General features: G+C 40.1%; 1 protein-coding gene across 1 annotated transcript in view; it reads left to right on the top strand.

The window, feature by feature from the left end:
• The window catches only part of adgrl3.1 (adhesion G protein-coupled receptor L3.1), a 174,270-nt gene that overhangs the window by 75,349 nt on the left and 81,677 nt on the right, over nt 1–17,244 (top strand). Inside the window, exons 6-7 of the mRNA XM_089005759.1 lie at nt 13,939–13,953; nt 14,882–15,670. Of these exons, the coding sequence (XP_088861885.1) occupies nt 13,939–13,953; nt 14,882–15,670 (804 nt within the window). The remainder of the gene's footprint in view (nt 1–13,938; nt 13,954–14,881; nt 15,671–17,244) is intronic.

Consider the following 17,244-nt stretch of genomic DNA (forward strand, 5'->3'; position numbering starts at 1 on the left):
GGTCGGTAACGTTCTTTATTAGAACATAATATCCAAAAGAGCTTATTCAAAATTCATTTAAAGCCTCCGGACAAGTTGTGTCCATAAATTGTAAAATCACTTCAAATGACTTCGACTGAGCGTATTTTACAAAGATTCCACCGCATATATATTACGTTTTAAGACTCGCGCTGAATATTCAGGAAGTCCTGTTTTCGAGTTGATGACGATTCCTGACGTCACGTCACGTCAGGAACGCCCCAGACGGAGAAAGCGGCACACAATGCATTTTGGGTACTTTGTTTGGTCTGAAAACTTCATGTTGATCTGTGTTGATGGCAAAATTAGAAGGAAAACACACAAATAACGTGATGGTGAATCGTTGTGTGGTGCACCAAGACTACTATTTGATTCTAGTTGATACAAATTCCCAGCAGACAAATCAACCCATTTCCAACAGAGCTTGGGCGCCATCTTGTGCATTTTCTGGGACGCTACATTGGAGTCCTGGTGGTTCAAATTGATACGCAAGTACTTCTTTAACCGATTGCAAACATTTATGCTTTCCTCTTCAGAACTATTTGAGTCATATTCATGACTGGATGAGTAACAAGAAAGCATCTTCTTCGAATCTGGAGCCATTGTTTTGATTCTAGAGCAAGGCAAAGACGTCCTGTTGTGATGTCACGAACAAGGGGGCGGGACCTTCTGAAAGTGAAAATTTCCGGGGTCATTTTGAAGTCTTTTTGGGTCACTTGAACTCATTTTTCATTGGTGTTTTGCATTTGTCTAAATGAAAAAAATATTTTAGAACCTTATTTTTTTATTATTATTTAATTCTATAAAATAAGGAACCTAACGTGTGATATGTACCCAAAATGTTTTAAATGAAAAAAAGCTATTATAACAGTAAATATGATGATTATTATGATGATGATGATGATGATTATTATTATTATTATTATTATTATTATTCCATTAAAAACACCTTTCACAAATGTTAAAGTGTTGGGTTTAGAATTCGTTTGCGGTCATCATTCTTGATGTCACCATTCATGTACCACAAAATACCCGTGTGTCTTTTGAACGTTTCTCAAAGTGCTCCAGATATCAGATACTTCTTCGGAGTCTTATTTTTCTTCAGTGAGCCTTGACACCCAAGTCCTTTCAGCAGCCAAGGTGATTGCCCACTCTGAAGCATTCAATTATGTCTGGCTAAATGGCTCTTGCCTGCCGTCTAGAATGACCAGCAGATTAAATAATACGACTATCAGAGCCCTCGCCGGAGCAGATGGAAACACAACCTGATACCGCTTAATGCCCTACCAGCCATGGGTGCTTGCCACACATATGCAAAGCTTTAAAAGTACCTCTGTGGTATTTTTTTACTCCACTCTTCATCTTGTTCTCTTTGAATATGTCTGCTCACACAGCGGGATGGGAAGGCTGAAATCAGCAAAAAATATTCCATGCAAGTATAGACCAAAAAAAAGAAAAATCACAGAAAATAAAACAAAGCATCATCTGCCTCACAGTGCATGTCAAGGTTTGCGAGGTGGTGATGGCGGGTGCGGATCCCAAAAAGCAGGCAGGAGGGAGCAGGAGGTTGTTTGACAAATTGTATTAAAATAAAGGTCAGCAGGAACAAAATGTAAAACATCAAAATGATCTGAACAGAAAAAAGTATCAAAAGAAAACCAAGTGTAAAAGTCCACCAAGGTTAAACAAACACATGCACAGCATACAATGCATGCGATTGCAGACAAAGCATGCAACAAACAATGAACCGACACCGGATGGTCGTGCCGGGAGTCCTTTTAAGTGTCACTGATTAAAACGACCAGCACCTGCGAGGCTGCAGGCAGGGCTGACGTCGCTACCCGTTGGTCGCCAATCCGAACGTGGCAGTCCGCCACTGATCGGGACGACCAGCACCTGTGCAGGTGCAGGCGGGGCCGACAGCGCCACCCGTTGGTCGCCAACCAGATCATGACAGTGCAGAGTTGCAGTGATCGATCCCTGCCCGTGTTTTTTTCCTCGGGTCTTCGTGGGTTCTCAAATTGCCTCCCAAATTCCAAAAAAGCAAGCATGTCAGGCTAATAGAATGTTTTAAATGATCCCTAAATGTGATTCTGAGCATTTTGTGCCCTGCGATTGGGTAGTACCAGTTCCGGGTGGACCCTGCTGATCGCTCAGACAGCTCGGATAAGCTCCAGTATGCCTATGCAGATCAGAAAACTCAGTTGTTTCACCCCAAGAAAACCTCTTGTCAAAACCCCGACAACGAGCCCTTGTATCGTCCCCTTGAAATATTTATGAAATCGGTTTTCCTTGATAAGCACAATAACGTCTGAAGCTCAGAATACGATACTCCTGTCCAAAGATCCCAGCCATCTTTGATCAAACCGCCGCGCTTGACACAGCAAATCAATGTTGTCAGCGCCTTTGTTGGCGAGATAAATTTTACGAGACATTAAGCAGTGAAATATCTTCAAATTGTTGCTGTAAATCAAGACAGATCAATGGAAGAGGACCCTTTTGTGAAATATGTGTCAGTCGACTTAAACTCATGCCTTTCAAAAACACTCGCAAACTAACCGGCGGCCATATTTACATGTAAAAGCAGATGGCCTCAGTCGACATTCCATGAAATGGATCAACAATTCATCCTTCAATGTTCACAATTGATTTATTTTAATTAGAAGAAAAACAGGTACACTATTTGAGCCTCAATTCAAAGAGCATCTGCTGATTGAAGCTCAGGACTGCACTTAATTTTTCCCGCAAACAATGACTCATTCAGTTTCCATCCAATTGACATCAATCTCAACCTTCAATTAAATATTATTATTATTATTATTATTATTATTATTATTATTATTATTATTATTATTATCTGAGTTGGAATCCTGAGTTAAATTTGGAACAAAAAAATTGAATTATGAGTTAAAAGTCAGAATTCTGACTTTAAAAGTTGTACTTCTTAGTCAAAAATCAGAATTCTGAGTTAAAAGTCGGAATTCTTAGTTAAGAATCAAAATTCTGAGATTAAAGTCGGAATTCTGAGATTAAAATCAGAATTCTAAACTAAAAATCAGAATTCTGACTTTAAAAATCAGACTTCTGATTCGAAAATCAGAATTCTGAGATCAAAGTCGGAATTCTGAGATTAAAGGTGGCATTTTAAATTAAAAATCGAAATTCTGACCAAAAAAAGGGCTTCTGAGTCAAAAATTGGAATTCCGATATAAAAGTCATAAATCTGAGTTAAGTCAGAAATTGGAGTTAAAACTTGGAATCATCAGTTAAAAGTTGGAATTATGAGTTAAAAGTCAGAATTCTGACTTTAAAATCAGAATCAGAATCAGAAAACCTTTAATCGTCGCATAATGGGACATTATTCTAAATTAAAAATCGGAATTCTGATTTAAAAAATTGGACTTCTGAGTCAAAAACCTGAATTCTGATTTAAAAGTCATAAATCTGAGTTAAAAGTCAGAAATCGCAGTTAAAAGTTTGAATCCTGAGTTAAAAAATTGGAATTCTGGGCTAAAAGTCAGAATTCTGACTTTAAAAGTCAGATTCCTGAGTCAAAAATCGGAATTCTCAGTTAAAAGTCAGAATTCAGAGTTAAACCTCGGAATTCTGAGATTAAAGTCGGAATTTTAAATTAAAAATCGGAATTCTGACTTTAAAAATCAGGCTTGTGAATCAAAAATCGGAATTCCGATTCAAAAGTCATACATCTGAGTTATAAATTGGAAATCAGTCAGAATTTGGAATTTAAAAGTCAGAATTCTGACTTTAAAAGTCAGACTCCTGTGTCAAAAATCGGAATTCTGAGTTAAAAGTCAGAATTCTGAGAATAAAGTCAGATTTCTGAATTAAAAGTCGGATTTCTGAATTAAAAGTCAGAATTCTGAGTTAATAGTCAGAATTATGAGTTAAAAGTCTCAATCCTGAGTTAAGTGTGTGTGTTTGTGTTCCGGGTGTGTGCCGCTGCTTACCCGCATAAAAAAAAACATTGTTGTTCTTATCCTGTGACGATAAAATGTCCTTGAGATTTTTGAAAGGCACTAATAAATTAAATGTATTATCATTGTTATTATTAATTAACTGATCAACTGATGACCGTATCGATCACTTTGTACCGCCAAACAACCATACTGACCCATTTCTGCTCAGCTGAAACCAGGTTTCAGCTTGCAAAATCGCACCCAGCATGGTGGCGAGGGAATGCATACCTTCGCCCGTGCTTGCATTAAATGCAGTGAAAGGGCTCTTTTTACAACGTGCGATCGCTTGACCCTTGGCGATCACCTCCGAAGCCATCTGGTGTTCATCAGAGCTTGATTATGAGCGTCGGTCAGATGAGACGTCACTTTGCGCTGGCGGGCGCGTTCCCTTGGGCTTCTGAGGTTTAAGTAGCAGCAGGTACTCGCCTCTCTGCGGATGCCGAAAGCAAATCTTAAAGGACAACCGACGTCTTCGGACAAGTTGTGTCCATAATTTGTAAAATGGCTTCAAATGACTTCTACTGAGCGTATTTTACAAAGATTCCACCGCATATAGCTATATTTTTCGTTTTAAGATTCGCGCTGATATTCCGGAAGTCTTGTTTTTGAGTCGGTGACGAGTCCTCACGTTACGTCACTGAAGGAACGCCCCTGACCGAAAAAGGACACATTGTAGCAGTCCTTAATTAATCAGCCGGGGCTGATTAATTCCTTACACTGAGCTTTGTCGCCATCTTCTGCCTCTTTTTGGTGCTACATTTCCCACCACCAGATACCTCAAAATGGCACGGAATAAATTATTTAATCGATTGCAAAGATGTATGCTTTCCTCTTCAGAACTATTTGAATCATATTCATAACTGGATGAGTAACAAGAAAGCATATTATCGGAATCTGAAGCCATTGTTTTGATTCTCCAGCAAGGCAAGACGTCTTGGGGTGACACCACGAACAAGGGGGCAGGACCTTCTGAAACTGGCCACTTCCGGTTTCATTTTTTGGCAGTTTCAGCACACTTTAAGTTATTTTTATTGGTGTTTTGCATTTGACTAAAAATATCATACTGCATGTTTTGGGTATTTTAGATGCTATAAAACGTTTTTCTGATGTCAGTTAGGATACAAAAAAGTGATGTTGGTTGTCCTTTAAAGAAGATTGTAAAACAGGTAATTACTTTATACGGTTGAGTTTTCAGGGAAATTTGCGCCATCGCGGGGACCCCTTTTTTTTTTTTTTTTGGGGGGGGGGGGGTTGAGCACTTCCTCAACTCCTCACCCGTGTCTTTACCACTCTGCAAGATCCTTGGCATTTTTCCAAAGCTAAAATCATGCGCTCTCTTTCTTTTTGGCTCGTCCTTTCTCCGGATCTCTGCGGTTTGACTGTTTGACAGTTGCATGCCAATCGAGCCAACAAGCTTTGGCTGCCTTTGCTTGCCCTACTGTACATAGTGACTGGAAGCAGGACAAGCTCGCTAATATGATCGATATGGTCAGAAGAAAAAAAATTGATGCAGCAAACGTGCCATAGATATGCTTCATCTCCTCTACAATACACAACACATGTCTACCAATACATGCATTTCATTCAGGTTCATCCGTGACAATTTGGATCATGTCGATCCATGTTTTTTTCTTTCATCAGCACCATCGTCACATTCACGCAGTAGCTCTCCAACTGTAATCCTGATGCAATTAGCCTACTACCGCATTTCGTGTCATCATCGCAAAATGTCAGCGATATGTTATGCAATACCCACACTGTCTATTTTAAACAATAATGATTAGCACAGAAGAAAAGCTAATTAAAAGATAAAAATCACCTTTGTGTCTGTCCAATTAAAGACTCATATTGGACCCTTGGAAGACCTCAATCATGATGACATGAGAAAACCGATAGTTTTGCGACTGTGTGTGTGTGCGTGTGTTGTGTGTGCATGAGCATGTGTTCTCAAAACTGTGCGAGGGAAGATGGAAAAGGAAGCAAAAGAACAGAAGGAGAGCAAAGGAGGCAGAGTGACAGCCGAAACAGCGATAGAGAGAAATAGGTTAGACAGGGCCAGCAGACAAAGAGCAGAAATAGGGAATTAACTGATAAAAGACGCATGGAGAGGTGGACAGTCTCTGGGATGGAAGAAATAGAAGAAAAGCAGGGAATGAGATGGCACAATGTCAGGTGAGGAGGAGTAGAAAAGAAATGAGATAATAATGAAGTAAGAACGACCCCCCCCCCCCCACCCCACCAAAAAAGACGAAAAAAATGCCCGTAATTGACCTGGGGCTATAGCAGGCTGATTGGAGATTAGAGATAATTAAAAGTCAGAATTCAGAGTTAAACCTCGGAATTCTGAGATTAAAGTCGGAATTTTAAATTAAAAATTCTGACTTTAAAAATCAGGGTTGTGAATCAAAAATCGGAATTCCGATTCAAAAGTCATACATCTGAGTTATAAATTGGAAATCAGTCAGAATTTGGAATTTAAAAGTCAGAATTCTGACTTTAAAAGTCAGACTCCTGAGTCAAAAATTGGAATTCTGAGTTAAAAGTCGGAATTCTGAGATTGAAGTCGGATTTCTGAATTAAAAGTCGGAATTCTGAGTTAATAGTCAGAATTATGAGTTAAAAGTCTCAATCCTGAGTTAAGTGTGTGTGTTTGTGTTCCAGGTGTGTGCCGCTGCTTACCCGCATAAAAAAAAACATTGTTGTTCTTATCCTGTGACGATAAAATGTCCTTGAGATTTTTGAAAGGCACTAATAAATTAAATGTATTATCATTGTTATTATTAATTAACTGATCAACTGATGACCGTATCGATCACTTTGTACCGCCAAACAACCATACTGACCCATTTCTGCTCAGCTGAAACCAGGTTTCAGCTTGCAAAATCGCACCCAGCATGGTGGCGAGGGAATGCATACCTTCGCCTGTGCTTGCATTAAATGCAGTGAAAGGGCTCTTTTTACAACGTGCGATCGCTTGACCCTTGGCGATCACCTCCGAAGCCATCTGGTGTTCATCAGAGCTTGATTATGAGCGTCGGTCAGATGAGACGTCACTTTGCGCTGGCGGGCGCGTTCCCTTGGGCTTCTGAGGTTTAAGTAGCAGCAGGTACACTCGCCTCTCTGCGGATGCCGAAAGCAAATCTTAAAGGACAACCGACGTCTCCGGACAAGTTGTGTCCATAATTTGTAAAATGGCTTCAAATGACTTCTACTGAGCGTATTTTACAAAGATTCCACCGCATATAGCTATATTTTTCGTTTTAAGATTCGCGCTGATATTCCGGAAGTCTTGTTTTTGAGTCGGTGACGAGTCCTCACGTTACGTCACTGAAGGAACGCCCCTGACCGAAAAAGGACACATTGTAGCAGTCCTTAATTAATCAGCCGGGGCTGATGAATTCCTTACACTGAGCTTTGTCGCCATCTTCTGCCTCTTTTTGGTGCTACATTTCCCACCCCCAGATACCTCAAAATGGCACGGAATAAATTTTTTAATCGATTGCAAACATGTATGCTTTCCTCTTCAGAACTATTTGAATCATATTCATAACTGGATGAGTAACAAGAAAGCATATTATCCGAATCTGAAGCCATTGTTTTGATTCTCCAGCAAGGCAAGACGTCTTGGGGTGACACCACGAACAAGGGGGCAGGACCTTCTGAAACTGGCCACTTCCGGTTTCATTTTTTTGCAGTTTCAGCACACTTTAAGTTATTTTTATTGGTGTTTTGCATTTGACTAAAAATATCATACTGCATGTTTTGGGTATTTTAGATGCTATAAAACGTTTTTCTGATGTCAGTTAGGATACAAAAAAAGTGATGTTGGTTGTCCTTTAAAGAAGATTGTAAAACAGGTAATTACTTTATACGGTTGAGTTTTCAGGGAAATTTGCGCCATCGCGGGGACCCCTTTTTTTTTGGGGGGGGGGGGGGTTGAATACTTCCTCAACTCCTCACCCGTGTGTTTACCACTCTGCAAGATCCTTGGCATTTTTCCAAAGCTAAAATCATGCGCTCTCTTTCTTTTTGGCTCGTCCTTTCTCCGGATCTCTGCGGTTTGACTGTTTGACAGTTGCATGCCAATCGAGCCAACAAGCTTTGGCTGCCTTTGCTTGCCCTACTGTACATAGTGGCTGGAAGCAGGACAAGCTCGCTAATATGATCGATATGGTCGGAAGAAAAAAAATTGCTCTGATGCAGCAAACGTGCCATGGATATGCTTCATCTCCTCTACAATATACAACACATGTCTACCAATACATGCATTTCATTCAGGTTCATCCGTGACAATTTGGATCATGTCGATCCATGTTTTTTTCTTTCATCAGCACCATCGTCACATTCACGCAGTAGCTCTCCAACTGTAATCCTGATGCAATTAGCCTACTACCGCATTTCGTGTCATCATCGCAAAATGTCAGCGATATGTTACGCAATACCCACACTGTCTATTTTAAACAATAATGATTAGCACAGAAGAAAAGCTAATTAAAAGATAAAAATCACCTTTGTGTCTGTCCAATTAAAGACTCATATTGGACCCTTGGAAGACCTCAATCATGATGACATGAGAAAACCGATACAGTTTTGCGACTGCGTGTGTGTGCGTGTGTTGTGTGTGCATGAGCATGTGTTCTCAAAACTGTGCGAGGGAAGATGGAAAAGGAAGCAAAAGAACAGAAGGAGAGCAAAGGAGGCAGAGTGACAGCCGAAACAGCGATAGAGAGAAATAGGTTAGACAGGGCCAGCAGACAAAGAGCAGAAATAGGGAATTAACTGATAAAAGACGCATGGAGAGGTGGACAGTCTCTGGGATGGAAGAAATAGAAGAAAAGCAGGGAATGAGATGGCACAATGTCAGGTGAGGAGGAGTAGAAAAGAAATGAGATAATAATGAAGTAAGAACGACCCCCCCCCCCCCCCCACCCCACCAAAAAAGACGAAAAAAATGCCCGTAATTGACCTTGGGCTATAGCAGGCTGATTGGAGATTAGAGATAATTCTGGTAAGGCTTCTGTCACCACTCTTATGCAGAGGCACACACACACCCACAACACACCGCTACACGTAACACGTCGATGACACACACATTTCATGCACACACGAATGTGCACGCTTTCTCTATGCCCAGTCCGATACATCCTTAATAAAGCATACGTTTTCAATAAAAATGGTAATTATCTTCACACCGCCGCAAAGTAAGCTGAACATTACATTGCGGCTTTGTCTGTCCGTGTGTGTGTGTGTGTGTGAAGAAGAAGAAGTGTGTGTGTGTGTGTGGGTGTGTGTGTGTAAGGAAAAAGAAAAAAGGAGTGTTACTGCATAAATAAACCAAGCAGTTTTTTTCTACAAACGCAAGAACATTCTATAAACAGAATTATTTGAGAATTTATGATGACATACATTTTAATTGAATTTTTTTGGCTCTATCTAAAAACACACACACACACCCAAAAATGTAATTCATTCATTCATTCATCCTCCTGATCGTTTTAACCTCAGTAAGGTCGCGGGGGTGCCGCAGCCTATCCCAGCCGTCATTCGGGCACCCTAAATTGGGTGCCAACCAATTGCGGGGAGGGAATAAATAAATAAATAAATAACCAAATAAATAATAATAAAATAATAATAATAATAATAATAATAATAATAATAATAATAATAATAATAATAATAATAATACAGGTCCAGGTCACTCTACAGTCACAGGATAATTTTTTCTGTGAGTAGCGATAGCCACGCGCGCCAGCGTTCACTCCACCCGGAATAACTCAAATAGATAGAATGGTAGCTAGCTAGCGAATAGCTATCCAGATAGCCATCCAACTAATAGATCCCTAGCTATATTACCAGCTCTAACAGCTAGCCAGTTAGCACGCTAGCTAATAGATAGCCAGATAGCTAATAGACAGCAAATACATATTCTCAAAACCAAGCGAGTGAAAATCACATTTGTTGCGGGCTCCATATTAGTTACTGGTTTCCCTTGTATGGACAAATGATTCTGACATAACAATAACAAACAAACAATGTTTGCACTCATTTGAGTTACAATAAATAAATACATGAATTAAATACATAAATTAGATCACCTCTCATACAAACAAATACAGACATTCCGAACCACAAAATGAACTTTCCACAGCTGACGACATCACATATTTTCTTTAGCTACGAACCAGAATCAAACACGCCTGTGCTGGCTGCATCCCACAAATGTGCTCTAATTTGCCTCAATTGCTACAAGATCTGATTAATCAACAATCAGTTACACATACAAACACACGCACACATCCACACCAACACCTGAGTATAAAATTATTAACAGTCAATTGCATTATAAATTTGATCCAGTTTCGCTAGCTTTTCCTTGAAATTACATGTCGGGATATCTCAAAAGGATCTGGCAATGAGCTCACTGAATGGAGGTTCCGCTAATGTGGGAACACAAGAAAGAGCGATCCAAATTGAACACCATTTGTGTGACATTTGCTGTGACATTTGCTACACTTGTTGCTGACGTTCTATTTTCATTTGTGGAATGCAACCTTGGAGCAGGTACATTTCTCACATTTTGAAGGCTTCAAAAGAAGCTCTGTTGAATTGAAGTCCTTGTTCGCTGTCTCAATTCCCATACAGTATGTGACCAGGAAGTGTTATATGGGCATCTGAGAGTGTGATTTTTGTCATTCCATCAGCCCACATTTTTTTTGCATATATCATCGGCTTTGTCCCTTCAAGAAGAAAGGGGAACTTCAGAAGTCAAATGCCACTGGAGGCCTACATTTATATTTTCACACAGTGGTGCCTTCTGTGGCTTTTTCCCCCTATTTTTGATTTGCAACTCTTTCTCAAAAAGACCTAATTGCGTAATTACATGTCCAGCAAATGCTACTTCAACCAAAAGAAATACATTGGAGTGTGAAAACTTACTTAGTCATCTTATTGTAAACTATTTTTTTTATGATGACATTTTATGCTTAAGCGCTCCCTAGCGGCCATTAGAAAAATCAATATCCTGAATAGGCCGATCCTATAAAGGACAACCGACGTCTCCGGACAAGTTATGTCCATAATTTGTAAAATGGCTTCAAATGACTTCTACTGACCGTATTTTACAAAGATTCCACTGCATATAGCTATATTTTACATTTTAAGACTTGCTGAATATTCCGGAAGTCTTGTTTTTGAGTTGGTGACAAGTCCCTACGTGACGTCACTGAAGGAATGCCCCTGACCGAAAAAAAGGACACATTGTAGCAGTCCTTCCATCACGTCAATGCTTGTTTGGTCTGAAAACCTTGTGTTGCACCAGAAAGAGCCAGAAGAGGGCCTCCAAGCTCCATGTAAAGAATTTATCAGCCTGTGGAAACGGGCTGATTCATTCCTCACAGGAGCTCGGTGGCCATTTTCTGCCTCTTTTTGGGTGAAACATTTCCTCTCAATGTTGCCTCAAAATGGCACGGAATAAATTATTTAATCGATTGCAAACATGTATGCTTTCCGCTTCAGAACTATTTGAATCATATTCATAACTGGATGTATAACAAGAAAGCATATTCTCCGAATCTGAAGCCATTGTTTTTATTCTCCAGCAATGCAAGACGTCTTGGCGTGATGTCACGAACTGGGGGCGGACTTTCTGAAAATAACCAATTTGCAGCTCAATTTTTTGCAGATTTGTGAGATACATTTGTGAATGGCAGTGAATGAGTTAACAATGAAACATATTCATCTTTACCTATTTCTAAAAAAAATGCTTTCTGACAAACCAAGTCGAAATTGATCTCACAAACAACTGCCTTTATTATGACTCACACTCATACACACACACACGCACGCAAACACACACCCAGTTGTTTCAAGTTTAACTCCATCTCCATCAGGAGTTGCGCTAAAGCCGCACCAAGGCCATGCATTTTTCATGAGCAAGGGATTTAATGGTTGCATATGTGCGTGTCTCCATATGTTTATGTGCGTGATGCGTGTCTGTGGGCGCTGATGAGTTTTGGCTTTAATGTGCTAAACAACTTACAACATGGACCGTCAGACTCTTGTATGATTAAAAAAAAGATAAGGGTCCCAAAGTCCGTCCAAATATTATCCCTTGAAAGCATCATTCCAGCCTACGCTCCTTGTCGGCTCTCTGGGGAGCAGTTCTATTCAGCAGGTAGCTAACGGTCTTGAAAGACACAAGGGGAACTGCTTGCAGGATTAGGTTTCTGCTCTGTTCACAAGCCACTCATCCCCCCAAGGGACGAAGGTGGAATGGAATTCATATGTTTTAAAGGCTCCGAGCAACTTTGCACATTTCACTGAGGGGGCGACGTGAATAACCCTTAGCCAAAGAGAACTCTGAAGGGAGTGCTTTGAATATAATAGAGAGCGAATTGGTTTGTTGGGAATGGTGCAAAGCAGTGCAATCAGCATGATCCTGAACATCTGAACAATCACACACACACACACACACACACTCACATGGTGGAGATGACGTGCACAAAGCATGAACTCACCCGTTGTACTCTGCAGACGGTTTTCAATGCTCCCATATCAGTCGATCCACTGAATCGGAATCCCAGAAATCGACATTACTTGCGGTCTTGCCTTCCTCTGTTTTCATGAAAAGCTAGTATCCGCAACTCATTTCATTTTTTTCCGACTTCTTCTTTTCCTTTCGGCTTGTCCCTTCAAGGGGTCACCACAGCGAATCAAATTCAAACAAAGCAAAACTATACTCACCATTTGCTACATGGTCTTGTTTTTTCTCCACTATAAATACAATTTATTCAGGCTAATGTATATCCTCAAACTTTTTTTACCTATTGTCATATCCACTTGAACAAATAAATGTCTTTGAATATATATTGTCATGGTTGCAATGTGATGGCGGATCCCAAAAAGCAGGCAGGGCGGATGAGCAAGGTGACAAATTGTATTCAATAAAGACAAAGAGAACTAAATATAAAACAACAAATTCATGAGAATAAAAATAATCCAGATGAACAAATGAAAACCATGACCGAAACATGATTGAAAAACAAACATGATAGGGTCGAACCTGACACCGAGTATCAGTGCCGGTCGTCCTTTTATAGTCCTAATGACGTAATGACCAACAGGTGTGCCGCCCAACAGTGCCACCTGTTGGTCATAAACAGAAACGTGACATATTTTTCTGTCCAAATTGTAGTCGCCATTTTTACACCTTGGACAAAAAACAAACATCAGATTGTACAATTAAGTAAAATATTACATTTAATGTACTTTAATAATATTACCTATGCTGCATGTAACCAACTACTTTTAAATTGCATTTTCTGTGTAGCTCTATCTCGTTTCTATTTATAATTGTATTTTATTTTTTTGTATTCTATTTGTAATTGTATTTTATTTATGATAGTATCTATGCTTGTCTGTGACAGTCAAGTGTCCTTGAGAGCTTTGAAAGGCGCTTAAAATAAAATGTATTATTATTATTACTTTTGTGAAAATCAACATTGACTTGATAGCCATTCGAAATGTGTTGGGATATTTTTTTTTTCTTTACATTCCATTCCTGTTTTGACGGACATTACCAACAAACTGTCGCTAGCATTTGTACAAATGACACTCATTTGGAGGGGAGTGTCTGAGGCACTCGGGGACGCTATATCTCCAATATATGAGAAATATATAACACATTGAGAATTGTAAGATAACTTCCAGGTTGGAGCACCGCCGTCTCCTCTGTGTAATCTTATTAGACATGCCACATGGATAGCCTACTTGCACTTTCACAAGGTTAGGATGAAATATGACGATGATTATAAAGATCTGAGATTTTATTATCAATCACAATTTCTTCATTAATGCTTCATTAATCAATTTCGTCTCTTGTCCTTCTTTCTTTCTTTCCCTGTCGGTTTCTTTTTTTTTCAACTTTCATCAATGACTCCGGCAGAAGTGGAACAAAAAGGTAAGCCCAACATGCGCAATCCATGTTCTTAAATACCATTGTGTGTCTTACGGTCAAAGCCTATCCATCTTAATGCCATTGCGGTTATATTAAGACAGCCTGATCTCAGCATATCGAGGCAATTTCAAAACACTGGTTCTCATTAGATGCACTTCATATTATTCCATGGTATCGGGTAGAACGTCACTTAACTAAACCCTCCAAGGGTCAAGCACATTTTATGATGAACCCAATGAATAGAGGATTGCTTTGACATTTAATATTTCACATTCTTCCCGTGTGATATGAAAATGACGCAAGTGCTTTGAATACCCAATCAGAGTTGACTTAATATTCCCAGACGGTCACATATGATCTGGATTCATAATTTTCAAGAATTGGAAAACCGCAATGATCAGCTAGCTTGTCTTTTTCTGTGTCTGGTTTATATCTACTGTACTGTATAGTCTACAAAGGGGACACAATTCAAGTTACTAAAGTCCCTATAACTCTGGACACTCTAGCCACCCACAATTCACTGCGTCTCCCACATTGCTCATAAAACATGACCTCAGTGTTCCGAGATGGGAATACCAAACACAGAGCCGGAAATTAATTGTTGCGGCAATTGCAGAAACAGCAGGGTGGGGAAAAAAACTTGACAGAAAAAGAAAGGCAGGAAGAGAGAACCATGCAACTAATGAGGAGCTGGGATGAGAGGGAAAGTGGGACTTGGAAGAATTGGGGAGGTGGTGGGGAGGGGGGGGGGTTAGCAAATGTGCCCATTTTGTCCTCGCTACAATATGCTGGCATTATCTGTTGCTGTGCTCTGCACTCAGTGTGGCTCATCACAACACAATCCCAGCCGAGTTCAAACTCAATGTAAAATTAATTGCACTTGTCAGGAAAAAGGCAGGCTAATGTACATATGGTGTTATTCATCCTTTAGTGTTTCTCTGCCCGGGGATTCTGCGAGGGGTGTACCAAAGTGAACATCTCTTTGAATCCGACCACCAATCCGGCGCCTGGTCCAAGGACCCACTGCAGGCCTCAGACAAGATTTACTACATGCCCTGGACACCATACCGCACAGACACATTGACTGAGTACTCATCCAAGGAAGACTTCATTGCAGGCCGGCCAACCACGACATACAAACTGCCGCATCGTGTGGATGGCACCGGCTTTGTCGTGTATGACGGCGCTCTGTTCTTCAACAAAGAGCGAACCCGCAACATTGTCAAGTTTGACCTTCGCACACGTATCAAAAGCGGTGAGGCCATCATTGCCAATGCTAACTATCATGACACCTCCCCTTACCGCTGGGGGGGCAAGTCGGACATTGACTTGGCGGTGGATGAGAACGGACTTTGGGTGATCTATGCAACCGAGCAGAACAACGGGCGCGTTGTGGTGAGCCAGCTAAACCCTTACACCCTACGCATCGAAGGCTCTTGGGACACCAGCTATGACAAACGCTCCGCTTCCAATGCCTTCATGATCTGCGGCGTTCTGTACGTAGTCAAGACTGTCTATGAAGATGACGACAACGAAGGGACCGGGAACAAGATTGACTACATGTACAACACGGACAAGAGCAAAGAGACAAGTATAAACATACAGTTCCCCAACTCATATCAGTACATCGCTGCAGTGGATTACAACCCAAGAGACAACCTCCTCTACGTATGGAATAACTATCACGTGGTGAAGTACTCACTCGACTTCGGCAACAACGGTGAGTACCATATTCAACTTTCAACACTTTCTGTGCTCTGCTTTCATCATCATACCAAGATCAGAATCAGAATCAGAACACCTTTATTCGTCCCACAATGGGAAAATTTGCAGTGCACGGCAGCAATTTAAAAGGGGATGGGGTGGGGTTAAAAGGATAGAAAAACAAGATATTCTATGCGTAGTAAAATACAAATGTCAACTGTATTCTGTAAATGTGCAAAACCGTTTCATAAAAAAAATGTACATAGTGCAAGTATCAAGAAAGGCATATTGATATATGTAGCTGTATTGCATCAAAACATTTACAGTACAAGTGTCCAGTTTATTTTTCACATGTGATTATTGAGAATTGCGAAGCCTGACAGGAGTCGGTAGGAACGAGCGGCGGTACCTCTCCTTCTTGCAGTGTGGGTGTAACAGTCTCTGGCTGAAGGAGCTACCCAGATGTGGTACATCCAATGAAAAATTAGTCAGTTTCATCGTTATTTTCTTAAAATACTAGTCAAATCTCGGTTTTAGAACGTCTTGCTTCTTGTCCAATTCAGTTTTTGACCCAACATTTTGGGGGTTTTATGCCTCGGTTTATGTCCGAAATTTGGTTAATTCCTAACTGAGCGCATCTGAATTCACTACTCGTCTACCCTCCGCTTCCTTATACTTCACTTCCTTGTGTTGGGTCTCATTATCCATTGTAGCGTTCCATTAAGAGCAGGCGTGTTTGTATTGTTCAATCACGATTAAAAAAAATAAAAAATAGACATGGATTACATTGATCCCAATGGGAAATGTTTCGCTTTTCAACCAAATTGGTTTTCGAACAGGTTGCTGGAACCGATTATGGTCGAAAACCGAGGTTTGACTGTGGTACTTTGGCATTTTTGTTATGACTATAATAATATAATACCAATTGCTTTTTCTGTCAAGACATATGGGATACTCACATTCACTCATTTGATGCCAATAATTAAATTCTGAAAAATATCATGAAGATGATGGTAAAAAAAAAATGCCATCTGTGCATAAATAGTTATTAGTTATGACTCCCTCTAACACCCTTCTTGTGGTATCTGCAGTTTTAGTGATTAAAGAAAAGATCATGAATACCAATGCCAATGCTGTCTTTGATTCAAATCAAAAAGCTAGTTGAAAGAAAATCTGCATGTTTTGCCGATCTTTGTGTGGTTAACAAGGCTCATGGAACAACTTAACACCTTGAAAGTACTTCAGTATAGCTCAAATGTCAAATGAGTCGCATTTTATTGTACAGGGAAATACAGAGGAGCAGTATTTTATTTTCTTTGTTTATATTGGGTAATGATAATGGTTGTCTGTCAGTATTCATGTGGATCTTACGAAAAATAAGATTTAAAATAAGAAACTAGAAACTATTACTATGCAGCTACTTTGTTTTAAGATATGCATACATCCGTTACTTGTCTCATCGGATGGACGACTTAGAGGATCGAACCAGGTTGTTTTGGTGAGAGTTTGCGCTCATGTTCCATCAAGTTGAGGGATCATTTTATACAGTGTAGTAATGTGATGTTTCAACCAACTCTTCTCACCTCCGGA

Source organism: Hippocampus bargibanti, linkage group LG10 (assembly GCF_051943395.1).
Source record: "Hippocampus bargibanti isolate YZ-2025 linkage group LG10, ASM5194339v1, whole genome shotgun sequence".
NCBI classification, from domain to species: Eukaryota; Metazoa; Chordata; class Actinopteri; order Syngnathiformes; family Syngnathidae; genus Hippocampus; species Hippocampus bargibanti.